The following is a 14,943-nucleotide window of genomic DNA, read 5'->3' as shown; positions in this document are numbered from 1 at the left end:
ACAATTATAATTTTAGAATCTGCCAGTTTATTATACACTTGGGAAGCTAACAAACAGAGGGAGTAGGGTGACTGAAAAGATCAGATGTGAAAATCTATCAATTGTGCACACATTAGGCCTACCGGTAATTAAATCAGAGTTTTAAGCTATGATACAATATCCAGAGTATGCACAATGGGCAAGTGGACTACGGGGTAGTCTATTATCAAAGGCAATTTACAGCTTCAAATCGTTGGGAAAAAACCCCAAATCAATCAAACTATTTTTTTAGGCCTATGGAACTTTTTCCGTGTAAAACCAAAATGTCTACCTTTCTCCTTTAAAGGAATTCTTGTTAACTTTAATATTCCGTCTGGACAACGAGCCAATCAAAAGCCCGATACTATTGAAATCAGCACGGGTGTGCAGCAGTAAATATTACGATACCGGTGATTGGTCAGATTAACAATTACCATGACATCGAATTTGTTTATTGTTTACATTTTGCGAATGTCTCGCATGTGCATGTGTGGAAGGGACGGACGGAGTCAATCAGTGACGTGTTTTCAATTTCAAAACACACACAAGCACCGCATTGACAGACCAATTGACAGAAATCTTTAGCAGACAATCATGTCATCACACTTCAGTGCAAATCAGGTGGGTGCATTTAGATATCATCAGTGATCATATTATTTTTTCATAAAAAGAAATTAAGGTAAGCTTATAATTCATGTAATTTTAAGCTGAACATGTCACCAGTCCCGCACCATGACCATCATGACCATGGCGCATACATGATACATGACATACCGCCATACACATGTACAGAGTGGCAGTGACGCTGACAGTGTGCATGCATAAAGATTAAAGGCCGCTATAAATATCTGGAAAACACATTAAAGGGGGTAACCCTATTGGTTTTGGATATGGATTGTCTTTAAAATTACATAATAATATCAAATATCTCCCCTTTATGCTGCTTTGTGAAAAAACGAGAGCATTTTCAGCGTAAATGTGAATAAATAGCCAAATTTGCAATCCAATACCTTGTATACGTGAATTGCATTCTGGGTAGGCATGCAACAACAACAATTCCCGTTCAGTATGACGAATGCTGACATGCTGCAATGCCGGCCCGTATTGAACGGAAAATATTTGGTTTTTTGGTTTTTCGTACCGTTTCAGAAAAAAGGAAACAAAATATATTTCCCTTGCAATATGTACATTTCAAATGAATATAAAAAGTTTGGGTTAAAAATGGAGAGGAAAAACCTTCCGATACCGGGTTTTGAACCGGTACCTCTCGGGTAAAAGAACGGCGCGCTAGCCAATTGAGCTATTTCACCAACTGAAATAATCAAGGAATTGTTTTAATTATATACGGCGGACCGTCTCCTCAGCACTTAGCGTAGTTCGCTTTTTTCTCTTCCCATGATCCGAAGTAATTTTTATTGTTTCCAAACTGGTATACCTGTAAAAACCGCTGTGATTCATGATTTCTCCGAAATACATCGACTTGGAGCGTCAAATTTCAGGATAGTAATGAGAAAAATAGTATCTATTATGTGATACCAAAACCTCATCAACAATGAAAAAAATCGGGGATGATGCTGTCGATCGGGTTACGGACCTTTAAGTTGGTAGCTGTACAAAGTTTGGTGGTATAGAGGTGAACATTGACTTGATTATATTTTAGCCTACTTAATTGGGTTGTCCTTGAAAGTTTGCCTGGTCAACTGGATGAATTATGAGTCCCCCCGGGACCGGGTGGTGGTAAAATTTCCAGACGGCTCCCTAGCCCGAAACATCATGGCCCTGTTCCTTTCGTACGGAGAAGGACAGTGGAAATCGTAGTGACGGAGGTGTGAGTACGCGGGCTAACGGCTCACCAAAAATTGCTCGCCCCCCCCCCTCTCGGCCTGCCAAAAACCACTTGCCCCCCCCCACCATAATTCACCACCCCAGGCCAGGGGAACACATAAGTATTGCACCACTAGGTAAATTACAGCCTTTTAAAGATCCTTCGGCTTCGCAGTTTTTATCCGACCTCGTACGTACGCTAGCGTAAAATCGTGCCTCCTATGTAGCTCTTTGAATAGTCTATGTCCTGCACTTGATACGCAGATCGATCGGTGAATGAAGCAGGGTTGCCAAAAGATTTCAGCCGAATCATGGGTCAAATAATCGAAAAAGTCGCCCAAATTTTCACTTTACCATTGGTTTCTATGGGGCAGGAAACTAGCGGAAGTCGCGGGAGCCAATGTTGAAAAGTCGCCCAATTTTTTTCTTCAGCATTGGTTTCTATGGGACAGGAAATTGTCAAAAGTCGCGGGAAAAATCTTCAAAAGTCGCCCAATTGGGCTACCAAATCGCGGGTTTGGCAACCCTGATGAAGTGCTGATGTGATGATGAGGTGATAATTAGCCTATACCAGAACCGACTTCATGTCTATGCCATAAACCATTTTGTAAACTGCGCCAATTTGAGGTCGGATAAAAACTGCAAAGAAATATTGCAATTGACAAAGTAACTGATCCTTGCTACTGATGCTATTTGTTGATTCTCCGACAAGCATTGTCCACAAGCATGATGTTTTGAATAAAAAAATCAAAAAAAACCTGTTTTTACCATATTTTTACCGTTTTTGAGGCCAATTCTGTGACAATATTTATTGCACTTTTTTATATATGTCTTCAATCATATTGTGACATTTGGATTCAAACTGAGACAATTCTACATCCCGTACTCACAACATTTCGCTAAATTTTATACATTAAAAGTACTATGAAAACCAAATGTCAGGCCAAATTTGTATCAAGTCCTGTGCACTCCTAATAGAAAATCCTTGCTAAGTTGCTATGCCACAAACCTGCACTAAATGTATAGCCATAGTCAGTTGTGCACAGTGGCAGCTCCAGGAATTTTTTCGGGGAGGGGGGGGAATTGAGGGGAAAAGTGAATTTCAGGGGGAAAAATCAACAAATTTTGCACAAAATTACTGCAAAAAGGTGCTTAATTTTGGGTTTTTACTGGGGGGGGCAAGAGTTCTGACTGGGGGGCATTTCCCCCTCATGTCCACCCCCCTGGGCAGTGGCGTAACTAGGGTTGGTAGCGCCCGGGGCAAGAAACAAAATTTGCGCCCCCCTGAGAATATCTTAGACGCGGGCAATCTTTGAAACAATTGCGCAGGGAGCGCGCACAATTTTGGACAAATAAGGCCTAGGCCTGCCACTATTCAATTTTGGTTACTAGAATTTGAATATAGGTCTTAAAATGTTGTTTCAATTGATTTTGTGCCGAAATGCTGTGTGAAAATTTTGACTTTCATCACTTGGAGGCGTAGAATTGATGCCCCCCCCCCCCCCGTAGTTACACCACTGCCCCTAGGAACTGCCACTGGTTGTGCACTTAAAGATGATGATCGCTGCCCCATCCTCATTGCTATAAAATGAACCTCTAATAATAATGTTCATGTTTTTCTTTTTTTCACGTTTAGTATGAAAATGGATTTGACAGTAAGAGATTACAGATGTGGCAGCTGCCTAAAACATACAAAGAGGTAGGTATTATACACCCAAATGCGGCAGAAATACACCCAATGTATTAGAAACACACCCAAAACATACAAAGAGGTAGGTATTATACACCCAAATGCGGCAGAAATGCACCCAATGTATTAGAAACACACCCAAAACATACGAAGAGGTAGGTATTATACACCCAAATGCGGCAGAAATGCACCCAATGTATTCGAAATACGCCCAAATGTATAAGGGTACATGCCACCAAATAGCTTTCCATAGACTTTACGTGCAAAACAGGGGTCACGTTTTAGGCTATAAGTAGAGTTACGTCTTACTTTGAAATATATATTTGATATCATTTTAATCAGAACAAAATTCTGCATAACATATCTGAAAATGACACCATATTTTAGGTCTACTTTTTGAGAAAAATAGCGCTATATAAAAGACCCGATTTTCCGTGTTTACGCCTGACTGCTAACCGCGTTTTGACCTCGTGTGTTCATGCGCTCATCATCGTAAACATCACTCAAATTTTCGCGTTTTCTGTTCAAATTAGTGGAGATCACATTCACAAGTTCTAGCAAAACACGATTTGCAACACTAAAATTGTTAATATTGTAACGATTTTGCACATTTTTATGCAAAGTTGGGACTATAGTCGTGATAAACTTTTACCGGAAACCGCTTCACACGCTGGATTTAGTGGTATGAACCCTTGAAGAGGCTAAAACATCGTATTTAGGCCTTGAAAATGATTTTGTTATCTTTTTCACTACATTTTGAATTAATTGTAAGAAATTTTGGGTTATTTTCTTTCATACTTTAGACAGGATGCCGATTTCAAGCACAAGCATGATAGCCGACAATTGCCATTTTTCGTCATTTTGATGCACATGAATGCACAATGGTTGCTGATTTGCTATTTTCATGAAGATATTAATTGATGTTAATAGTAAACGTTCTTTGAACATCTTTTGCAAGTGCATAACTTCAAAATTAAAACATTCTCAGTACCTGCAGAATATTTAAAAAGACAAGAAATGTCAATCAAGTAGGCCTACCCCCCCCCCATCGTCACTTTTAACCCGTTTTGTCCAAAAAGCAAATGTAATGAATGGCTATTTGAAATTAAATATTAATATAAATTAAACTTTGCATGTTATAACAATTTAAAATACTGGACAGTGGTATAAATAAAGCAAACTAGAAACTTAAATATCTTAAATCTAATTTTTTATGTAATTTTATTAAAATTGAAGGCCAAAACTTGAGTTTAAATGACAAAAAATTGGTTAAAAATAACAATGAAATTGACAAACTTCTTTGTAATTTAAACACCAATAAACAATGTTTTTAATATTTTGAAACTCTTCTTTATTCATATCAAAAGGTTTCAAACTTCTACCAAAATCGGAACTTTTATTAAATTGGAAATAAAAGCAGGCCTATTCGCGGCAAACGCACATACAGCGAAAAACCTGGCGGCGCCCATGAACGCGCGTGTTGATGTCCCTCCTCTTTTCTTCGCGTGCATTTTAAATAGATAAAGACGCGGAAAACGCATGGAATTGCTCCTTAAAGGGTACATGCCACCAAATAGCTTTCCATAGACTTTACGTGCAAAACAGGGGTCACGTTTTAGGCTATAAGTCGAGTTACGTCTTACTTTGAAATATATATTTGATATCATTTTAATCAGAACAAAATTCTGCATAACATATCTGAAAATGACACCATATTTTAGGTCTACTTTTTGAGAAAAATAGCGCTATATAAAAAGACCCGATTTTCCCGTGTTTACGTCTGACTGCTAACCGCGTTTTGACCTCGTGTGTTCATGCGCTCATCATCGTAAACATCACTCAAATTTTCGCGTTTTCTGTTCAAATTAGTGGAGATCACATTCACAAGTTCTAGCAAAACACGATTTGCAACACTAAAATTGTTAATATTGTACCGATTTTGCACATTTTTATGCAAAGTTGGGACTATAGTCGTGATAAACTTTTACCGGAAACCGCTTCACACGCTGGATTTAGTGGTATGAACCCATAAGGAATACACCTAAGACATACAAAGAGGTAGGTATTATACACCTAAATGCGGCAGAAATGCACACGAATGTATTAGAAACACACCCAAATGTATTAGAAACACACCCAAAACATACAAAGAGGTAGGTATTATACACCCAAATGCGGCAGAAATGCACACGAATGTATTAGAAACACAACCAAAACATACAAAGAGGTAGGTATTATACACCCAAATGCGGCAGAAATGCACACGAATGTATTAGAAACACACCCAAAACATACAAAGAGGTAAGTTATTACCCTTCCCAGAATCCTTTGCAACATGATACATCACCTCATTTCATCAAATAAGAATACACCCAAATGTGCTAGGAATACACCCAAATATTTTGGGAATACACCCAAAGACATGAAGATCTCTGGTAAAAAACCTTAATTTTTGGGTCACTCCATATCAAATCAAGGACGCCCCCACCTGACCCCCTCAGATTTGCTTTATATTTTAGTCATATGTTGTACCTGTAAAAATATTAAAAACCTGCAAATTTGAGGTCTGTAGCTCTTACGGATTTTCTGTGGCAGGCATTTAAAGTTGGAGTAGGGAGGTCTAAATTTGGACCTAAAAGTTACCCCTTAAATAAATTTCATCTTTGGGAGTCTGTGCCATCTTTATAAAAAGAAAGAGAGGTCTGAAACTTTGCATACACACTAACTGCATGCCCAATTTGTCAAAAAATAAAAAAAAAAAATTCTGTAATTTGCGTTGTGTCACGGGCTCATTAAATATGCAAGAAAAAATGTAATGTTTTGTAAACTGGCAAGTTTAGCCCCCCCTAAATTCACATTTTTTGTCAGATTAATTATTTTTTGTTGTCACCGATGCTATATATAGGATAAATACAATGCATACCCCAAAAATTGGGGTCACAACTCATTTACATTTCGAACAGCGCCCTCACGAAGATGAAATTTATTGCAAATTCAACATTTTCAGGGGGCCCAAAGTCGATGTGGTCCACCTTCAAAATTTATAAAACATCACTTTTATATAACTACTAGTCTTAAATTACAACTTTGCTAAGTCCCAGTAATTGTATAAGTTGACTTCATATAAAATGACAAGCCCAAAGTTGACCATTTTCTTATGATTGCATGTAGTGCAAATGTGCGAATTCGGAAGGCTTGAAAGTCAAATTGGCCACAATATTAAAAATAAATGATTAGATGAGTAGTTATTGGCCCTATTTACTTGTATTTCCATTTCGTTTTCAATATATACAGATTTTCTATGGTAGCCATTTAAAGTTGGAGTGCAGCGCCCTCACGAAGATGTTTTGTAAACTGGCAAGTTTAGCCCCCTAAATTCACATTTTTGTCAGATTAATTATTTTTGTTGTCACCGATGCTATATATAGGATAAATACAATGCATACCCAAAAATTGGGGTCACAACTCATTTACATTTCGAACAGCGCCCTCACAAAGATGACATTTATTGCAAATTCAACATTTTCAGGGGCCCAAAGTCGATGTGGTCAACCTTCAAAATTTATAAAACATCACTTTTATATGACTACTAGTCTTAAATTGCAACTTTGCTCAATCCCATTAATTTTATAGATTGACTTCATATAAACGACAAGCCTAAAGTTGACGTTTTCTTATGATTGCATGTACTGCAAATGTGCCGAATTCGGAAGGTTTAAAAGTCAAAATGGCCACAATATTGAAAATAAATGACTAGATGCATAGTTATTGGCCCTATTTACTTTTATTTCCATTTTATTTTCAATATTGGGGCCAATTTGACTTTCAAGCCTTCCGAATTCGCACATTTGCACTACATGCAATCATAAGAAAATGGTTAACTTTGGGCTTGTCATTTTATATGAAGTCAACCTATACAATTACTGGGACTTAGCAAAGTTGTAATTTAAGACTTGTAGTTATATAAAAGTGATGTTTTATAAACTTTGAAGGTGGACCACATCGACTTTGGGCCCCTGAAAATGTTGAATGTGCAATAAATTCCATCTTCGTGAGGGCGCTGTTCGAAATGAAAATGAGTTGTGACCCCAATATTTTGGGTATGCATTGTATTTATCCTATATATAGCATCGGTGACAACAAAAAATAATTAATCTGACAAAAAATGTGAATTTAGGGGGGCTAAACTTGCCAGTTTACAAAACAGTACATTTTTTCTTGCATATTTAATGAGCCCGTGACACAACGCGCAATTACAGAATTTTTTTTATTTTTTATTTTTTGACAAATTGGGCATGCAGTTAGTGTGTATGCAAAGTTTCAGACCTCTCTTTCTTTTTTATAAAGAAGGCACAAACGCCCAAAGATGAAATTTATTTAAAGGGCAACTTTTGGGTCCAAATTTAGACTCCCCTACTCCAACTTTAAATGGCTGCCACAGAAAATCCGTAAGAGCTACAGACCTCAAATTTGCAGGTTTTTAATATTTTTACAGGTACAACGTATGACTAAAATATAAATCAAATCTGAGGGGGTCAGGTGGGGCGCCTCCTTGATTTGATATGGAGTGACCCTTTTTTATTTTGTATCCTTATACAGCGTCCCTCAGCTCAAGATGGCTACACACAGATAATTGCTACCGATAGAGGACATCTCAAAGAGGGCGTTCCACGCTCCAAGGAATCGCCATGGGGACAGTTTGTCGGGACTTGGGACATGCCGCCTAAAATCCCTGGTAACGTGACAACATGTATGGCTAGATCCAAACCAGCGGTGGATGATATCCAAAGAAGCAAGATGGAACACGATGCATTTATGAGACAAGCAACAGGGTCACCTACTAAAGAAACACTAGCACAGGTTAGTTTCTAGGTTTAATGCTGACACGATGCATTTGTGAGACAAGCAACAGGGTCACCTACTAAAGAAACACTAGCAACAGGGTCACCTACTAAAGAAACACTAGCAACAGGGTCACCTACTAAAGAAACACTAGCAACAGGATCACCTACTAAAGAAACACTAGCAACAGGGTCACCTACTAAAGAAACACTAACAACAGGGTCACCTACTAAAGAAACACTAGCAACAGGGTCACCTACTAAAGAAACACACAGGTTAGTTTCTAGGTTTAATGCTGATGGTCTTGGCGTTTTCGCTTTTCGCCCTGGAGGCCTAATTTTCCACTGTGGATTACCTGGGGCGATGGTTACTGGGCTTGACAGCGGGATTCCTGGTGGGTGGAAGTATGGACCTTCTGTTAACGCAAATGGATTTGTCCATAGTTTGGCACTATAATTTGGTTCATCTCAAGTTTGGTAGTGACGCATGTGCATATTTTATATTATTTATTGTAAGACCCTATGAACAACAACAATTTGCATCTGTAAGATTGAGCGTTACCAAGATCTGCACACACATATACATGTAGCATAAAGTGCATGCACACATTATTGGCACAACAAGTTAAACGCAAAACGCAAACAAGGCAGCAAGCAATCAAAGTTCACAGGGCACATGCAGTGCTCCATGAGAGACACATGCACAAAATCATGGTGGCCAGAGTCAGTACTCTTTGGTTCGACCTCATTGGGGTATCCACTCCCATCATGCATGTAGTGAATAGGAAATTATGCATTGTCACTTTTGGTATTAAAATGTCTTACTTTTTTCTTCAATTTGACATAAAAAACATAGATTTGAATTTCACAAAAGAAAATACAGTAAGTATAGCAATACGCATTTATGCAGTGTGTACAATGTAGCTAGATTTGGAATTATTGTAAAAGTGGAATTTTTCGCGCAATTAATTTTACGCGCTTTGACAATTTTGAATTGTTTCCCTAGCTTTTAAATTTGTGATTCTTAGTTTCCGTAAATTGACACACAAAAAGAATATTTTTGCCCATTTTTATTTTCAGGGTAGCAGCTTGGAACGCAAAAAATGCATGCAGCACGAAAATTTCCACTAAATTACAGTATCTTAAACTGGATGACGTTAAGATTGAGTGACAATTGTAGAATGGGCTATTCTATGAATTCAAGTTTATTCAACACACCCCCTATGGAAGACATTAATTACCATATTCTTCCATACAGCAGGAGTGTAAATTTCAAATGGGGTTACCTGAATGGGTGACTTCATTGGAAATCTACATCCCTTGTGTGGGAGATAAAGCAATGTCTTCTCTTCCATAGGGGGTGTGTGCATCTTAAGGGGAATAGCCAGTGGCGGTGCCATGAGGGGGCAAATACCTCCCAGTCAGAACTCTTGCTCCCCAGTAAAAACCCAAAATTACGAAAATTTCACCTTTTTACAGTAATTTTGCACACACTTTGTTGATTCCCCTCCCCTGAAATTCACTTTTCCCCTCAATGCCCCCCCCTGGAAAAAAATTCCTGGCGCCGCCACTGGGAATAGCCCAATGGTGCTGATTAATCCTGCCTGTAGACCTGAACTTCATTATAACTGAACTAGCTTAGATACCTCTAACCCATTGATGCAAGCGGTTATAACCAGGGGGTTATAACCAAGCGCATATAACCTGCTGTTCTGTTGTACCACTTTAAAATCGTCCCTGCGGTCCTATGTACGGTACCGTAGTCAAGCTAGGGCAAGTCCCAGCCTCAGTTAGGGATCATGCTCCAGTTATCAGTTCTTTTGTACTATTAGAAAGACTCCCAAAATTGCTATTTCGATTACACAGTGCCAGAAGTTGGTAAGAGCAATAGCTGCCATGTATGAGTATAATATGCTGTTTGTAAATTGCCAAATGTTCACAGGGCAGCTATTGCACTTACCCACTTCTGGCACTGAGCAGTCGATTTGTAACCAAAATTTGGGCAGTTTGGAGTCTCCACATTATATTCCACAACCTATATTTTTGCCAATTTTTATTTCAAAAACTAATTGTTCAAATTTTAGTTCAGCCCTATTTTGCTGGAAAATCGGTTCTCGGATCCCAAAATGTGGTGCTCCATACATGCTGCACATCCTACCAAAATGAAATTTGAGTACTTCCCCACCCCTCTAGAGTATTATATAATCTTACAAATGCAATAATAATATTGACTGAAGTTCTGTGTGTGTGAAATTGTGAATAACTAACCCAGTGTAAACTATTATCTATTCCAACTCCAGTGACACGGTCACCTCATGCATATCTTCCTGGATAAGATTAGGCAAATGTTCATGGGAGAGGCATGGAAACTAAAGTTTGTTTCGCTTATATAAGGCGGAAATTAATCGGCTTTTGTTACTGCGCACGTCAATAAAGTCCCAACTCATGCTTGCGTAAATTCACATAAGCGTGCGCCAGTCACGCATTACGCAATGCACAAGTAGCGTACGCATCTCGCACAACTGTGTGCATGCCATTCTATATCAATACACAGTGTTATGAGTCTTTATTTTTTCCGCCTTATATAAACCGAACAAACTTTAGCACTTCACTACATGTACCACCGCCCTGTTACGGTATATTGATTTTCCAAAGTGAAATGCTAATACTAAATACCTATTTTATTTTAAATTATGCATCCAAAGGTCCAGGGAAATTAATGAGGTGTCACTGAAGCTGGAATAGATAATAATAACACAATCATCAAAATGCAGATTTTTGTACTTGGTGATTATAGCTCATTATTTTCTCATCATAACCGCAGTGAAATGTAAATTAGGCCTGGATTGTTTTGTTTAAGCAGTATACAATATAAACAAAAACATGGTAGTGGTGGGGATTTGTGGTTACCACCCTGCACAGGCTGAAAAAATGTTTTCTTCCCTGCAAGCAATCCAGAATTTCCCTCCAGTTTTATCAAATTTCCCTCCAGTATGACATATTTCCCTTATGTATTTCTTTATTTTTTTGGTCAAAAACCAAAAATTTCCCGGCAATGAGCTTCCCGTATTGCCCACTTTTTCATGCTGTGCCACCCTGGAAGTTGAGTTGTTCTATGGGACACTGTGTCATACACATGCTTCCACTAGAACAACAATTTGGATTCTAGTGGAAGGAAACCAATAATTATATTTCATGAAAGGTCTTGTGGTTCTTGAGAAGGCCAACAATATGTCAAAACAAAAGATTTGGTTCTTTTCCCCCTCCTGAGAAATATCATGCACATGGGGTGGAAATGACGTCCCATATCAACCAAGCTTTGGGATCTCCTTTATATAGAACCACACCCAGCACTCTTGTGTGTCAGCTTTATTTGTTCCACTATTTGAGTGCCGCTAGGTCATGCTGACCTTTGACCCGCCGCAAAGTTTCTAATTTTTTGTTTCTTTTCTCTTCCCAGACAACATCTCCAGCAAAGAGTCCAGAGCAACGACCTGGCAACCCATCGCCTCACACATCCCAAGAGAATCCTGCATCAAAATCCCCAACTCAGACGACACCAAAAACACCAAATCCAAGTCCTGAAGAAACATCACCAGCCCAGAAATCACCGATTACTGCATAACTTATTCACCTGTATACAAATGATGCTATTCCAGTTGAAACCCATACACCCCCAATGGAAGACATAACCTTAATCTCTCACACAAGGGGTTTAGATTTCAAATGGAGTTGCTCATTTAGATAACCATATTTGAAATTCATACTGCCTGTGTGGAAGATTAAGATAATGATAAAGGGGGGTGTGTGGATTTCAACTGGAATAGCCGAATAATCATAAAATACAAGGGGTCATATCAAGGGGTTTAGGCAAGAAGACGCCATCTGCAATTATAGCTGCCAGGTGTCGTATTTGTGACACAATCTGGTCCATGGGGGAGCCAAAGGAGGCAGTTTTGAAAATTACTATACATTAGGCTATCATATTCTGAAAACACCAAAGGTATAGCATATGAAGTTTTTCGATGTCTATTTTCGTATGCATTTTGTTATTTTTTTTTTTTTCAAATTTGCCGTCTTTGGCCTCCACGGACCAGATTGTGTCATATTTTTAGATGTACATAAAATTATGCAAAAATTGTTCACTGGCATAGATATATACGGCACCAGTTCAGTTCAGTATAGATAGAGCATTTAATACTAGCCCCTCAATGTGAGTATCAACACACAATTCAATGAGAAGTCAATAAATGTATAAATTGGGCTTGAATGGACATTAACACTTTTTTTGTAGTTGCACTAAAAACATGTATAGCGTCAATTTCATGTCTAATGTTTGTCTTGGTAAATAATTGATAAAATAAACATCTCACAAAAAGTAACTAACCCCCCTTAAATAATGGCTATTGTATTACAAATCCGTAAAATGTGTTGGAAACACAATTTATTTATGCGCATTATGACACCTCATTTGATACGATAGCCCAGAAAACAATATTTAATGTAGTGAGGTCCTGATTTGAAAGTTGCACTTACATACAAATTTTTACAATACAAAAACACTCAGATATAATTCCACAGATTTCCTTCCATTACACTGAATACAAAATCAATACAATTTACTGCACTTTACTGCAATTTAATGTACACTGTGACCTCAATTTTTAGTCAGTTGCTACACATGAGGTGTCAAAATGTGCAAAAATAAATTCTGCTTCCAATGCATTTTACAGATTTATAATAAAATCACCCGTTTTTGAATAACAGTCATTATTTAAGTGGGGTTAGTTACTTTTTTTCAGATGTTTATTATAGCCTGATTGAAGGTGCAGAAAGGTCGTATCTGTAATAGCTGCCCTATAGACATTTGACAATTCCTGCAATCTATACTGCACACATCACAAGATATGACAGCTGGCAGCTATTGCAGATGGAGCCTTCTTGCACTAACCCCTCAATATTCGAGTAGAGTCAACCCTCGCAGTCAAAGTCTAAGCATCACATGATAATGAGGGGCGATTGTTCTATGAAATGCGACAGGTGAGACTGCTACGCAATTACCGCATTTTTTTACGGTCTATCGCGTAATTGCAAAGGCATGCAATGCTCTATCGCGTATCACGTAACGCTGGCATGATTGTTAGACATGGCACAATCAAACAATCGGCCCTCATGAATATGTGATAATTCACAGCATACAATGCACGAGTACTTTGACTGATTGTACGCAGGTCTGTTATCTCTTTCATCCATGAGGAATACACCCAAATATCTCGGAAATGCGCCCAAATGTAATACAAATACACCCAAATGTCTCAAAAATGCACCCAAATGTCTCAGAAATGCACCCAAATGTAATAAGAATACACCCAAATCACACTCCCATTACTTTGAAGAGTTTCAGTTTGAGAATAAACTAGTTATGGTTTGATAGTCAAGAAATAAACACATTTTGCAAGCTCTGGATGTGCTCTGTTCATGGAGGTACATTTCTTCACTGACAATCGACACATGTGACACTAGATAGCAAATCAATAAAGGAAATTAAAATGGGAGAAATGCATTGTGGGAAGTGTAAGATATCTTCTCTGGTCCAACCTAATCCCGGGGGGGGGGGGGGGGGCCCCAGTACAAATGACCATACGGGGGGGGGCGGCAAACAGGGGTAGCATTTTCAGCCTTTTGGTATATCAATGACCCCTTTTTCAAAGCCTATTTTGGTATCTGAATGGGTCCTTTTTTCAAAATTTTCTCAATTTTTTCGGAAAATAGCCCAATTTTTCCTTATCTAGCCAAAATTTTCACAATTTTCCCAAAATTTTGGGAAAATTTGTAAAAAGTAAGACAATATGGGTTAAATTTGGCCGAAAATTTTGACTTTTGGTATATCAATGGGTCCAAATTTCTTGAAAAATTGGTATATTTATGGGTCCACTTTCAAATTCTCAACGGCACGTCCCTACCAAAACCAAACTTGAGTACCCCCCCGGGCCTAATCCATGACCTGAATCTCACACACAAGGGGGTGTAGCTTTCAAATGGAGTTGCCCATTCAGGTAACCCCATTTGAAATTCGCACTCCCTGTGTGGAAGATTAAGATCAGGTCTTCCATTAGGAAGTGAATGGACTTTAACTGGAATAACCCATAGATATTTTAAAATCCTACTATAATTCACCAGAATCTGTTTGTGTGTTTGTCTGTCTGTTTGTCTGTCCGCCTCTTTTCTCTGAAACCGGGGGTCGCACGTTCCTCAAACTTGGTGGGTGGGTGCAGCTTGGTATGAGGAAGAACGAGTTTATATTTTTTAAGGTCAAAGGTCAAGGCCGGGGTCAAGTCCAATTGAAGTCTAATTTCAAATTGCCCCTATGGAGCTCAAACTTGGTGGGTGTGTTGACCTTGGACTAACAAACAAAAACTTCCACGGTGACCTTTTCGTCAGACCTACGGTTAAGAGGTCATAGGTCAAAAAAGGTAGAAATTTCAAATTGCCCCTATGGAGCTCAAACTTGGTGGGTGGGTGGATCTTGGACTAACAAACAAAAGTTTCCACGGTGACCTTTTGTCAAAC

The 14,943-nt window shown here is 38.5% G+C and overlaps 1 protein-coding gene across 1 annotated transcript; it reads left to right on the top strand.

Moving 5' to 3' along the window:
- The first annotated feature begins 479 nt into the window (after window positions 1-479).
- Window positions 480-13,797, top strand: LOC140144226 (protein Flattop-like). Its single transcript, XM_072166043.1, has 4 exons — window positions 480-639; window positions 3,479-3,541; window positions 8,132-8,392; window positions 11,834-13,797. The coding sequence occupies exons 1-4, from the start codon at window positions 613-615 to the stop codon at window positions 11,996-11,998; spliced, it is 516 nt and encodes a 171-aa protein (XP_072022144.1). The 5' UTR covers window positions 480-612; the 3' UTR covers window positions 11,999-13,797.
- The last annotated feature ends 1,146 nt before the right edge of the window (window positions 13,798-14,943 follow it).

The sequence above is a fragment of the Amphiura filiformis genome, unplaced genomic scaffold (genome assembly GCF_039555335.1).
Source record: "Amphiura filiformis unplaced genomic scaffold, Afil_fr2py scaffold_45, whole genome shotgun sequence".
Taxonomy (NCBI): domain Eukaryota; kingdom Metazoa; phylum Echinodermata; class Ophiuroidea; order Amphilepidida; family Amphiuridae; genus Amphiura; species Amphiura filiformis.
The sequence above is the reverse complement of the archived record's forward strand: the minus strand, read 5'-3'. Positions and strand labels throughout refer to the sequence as shown.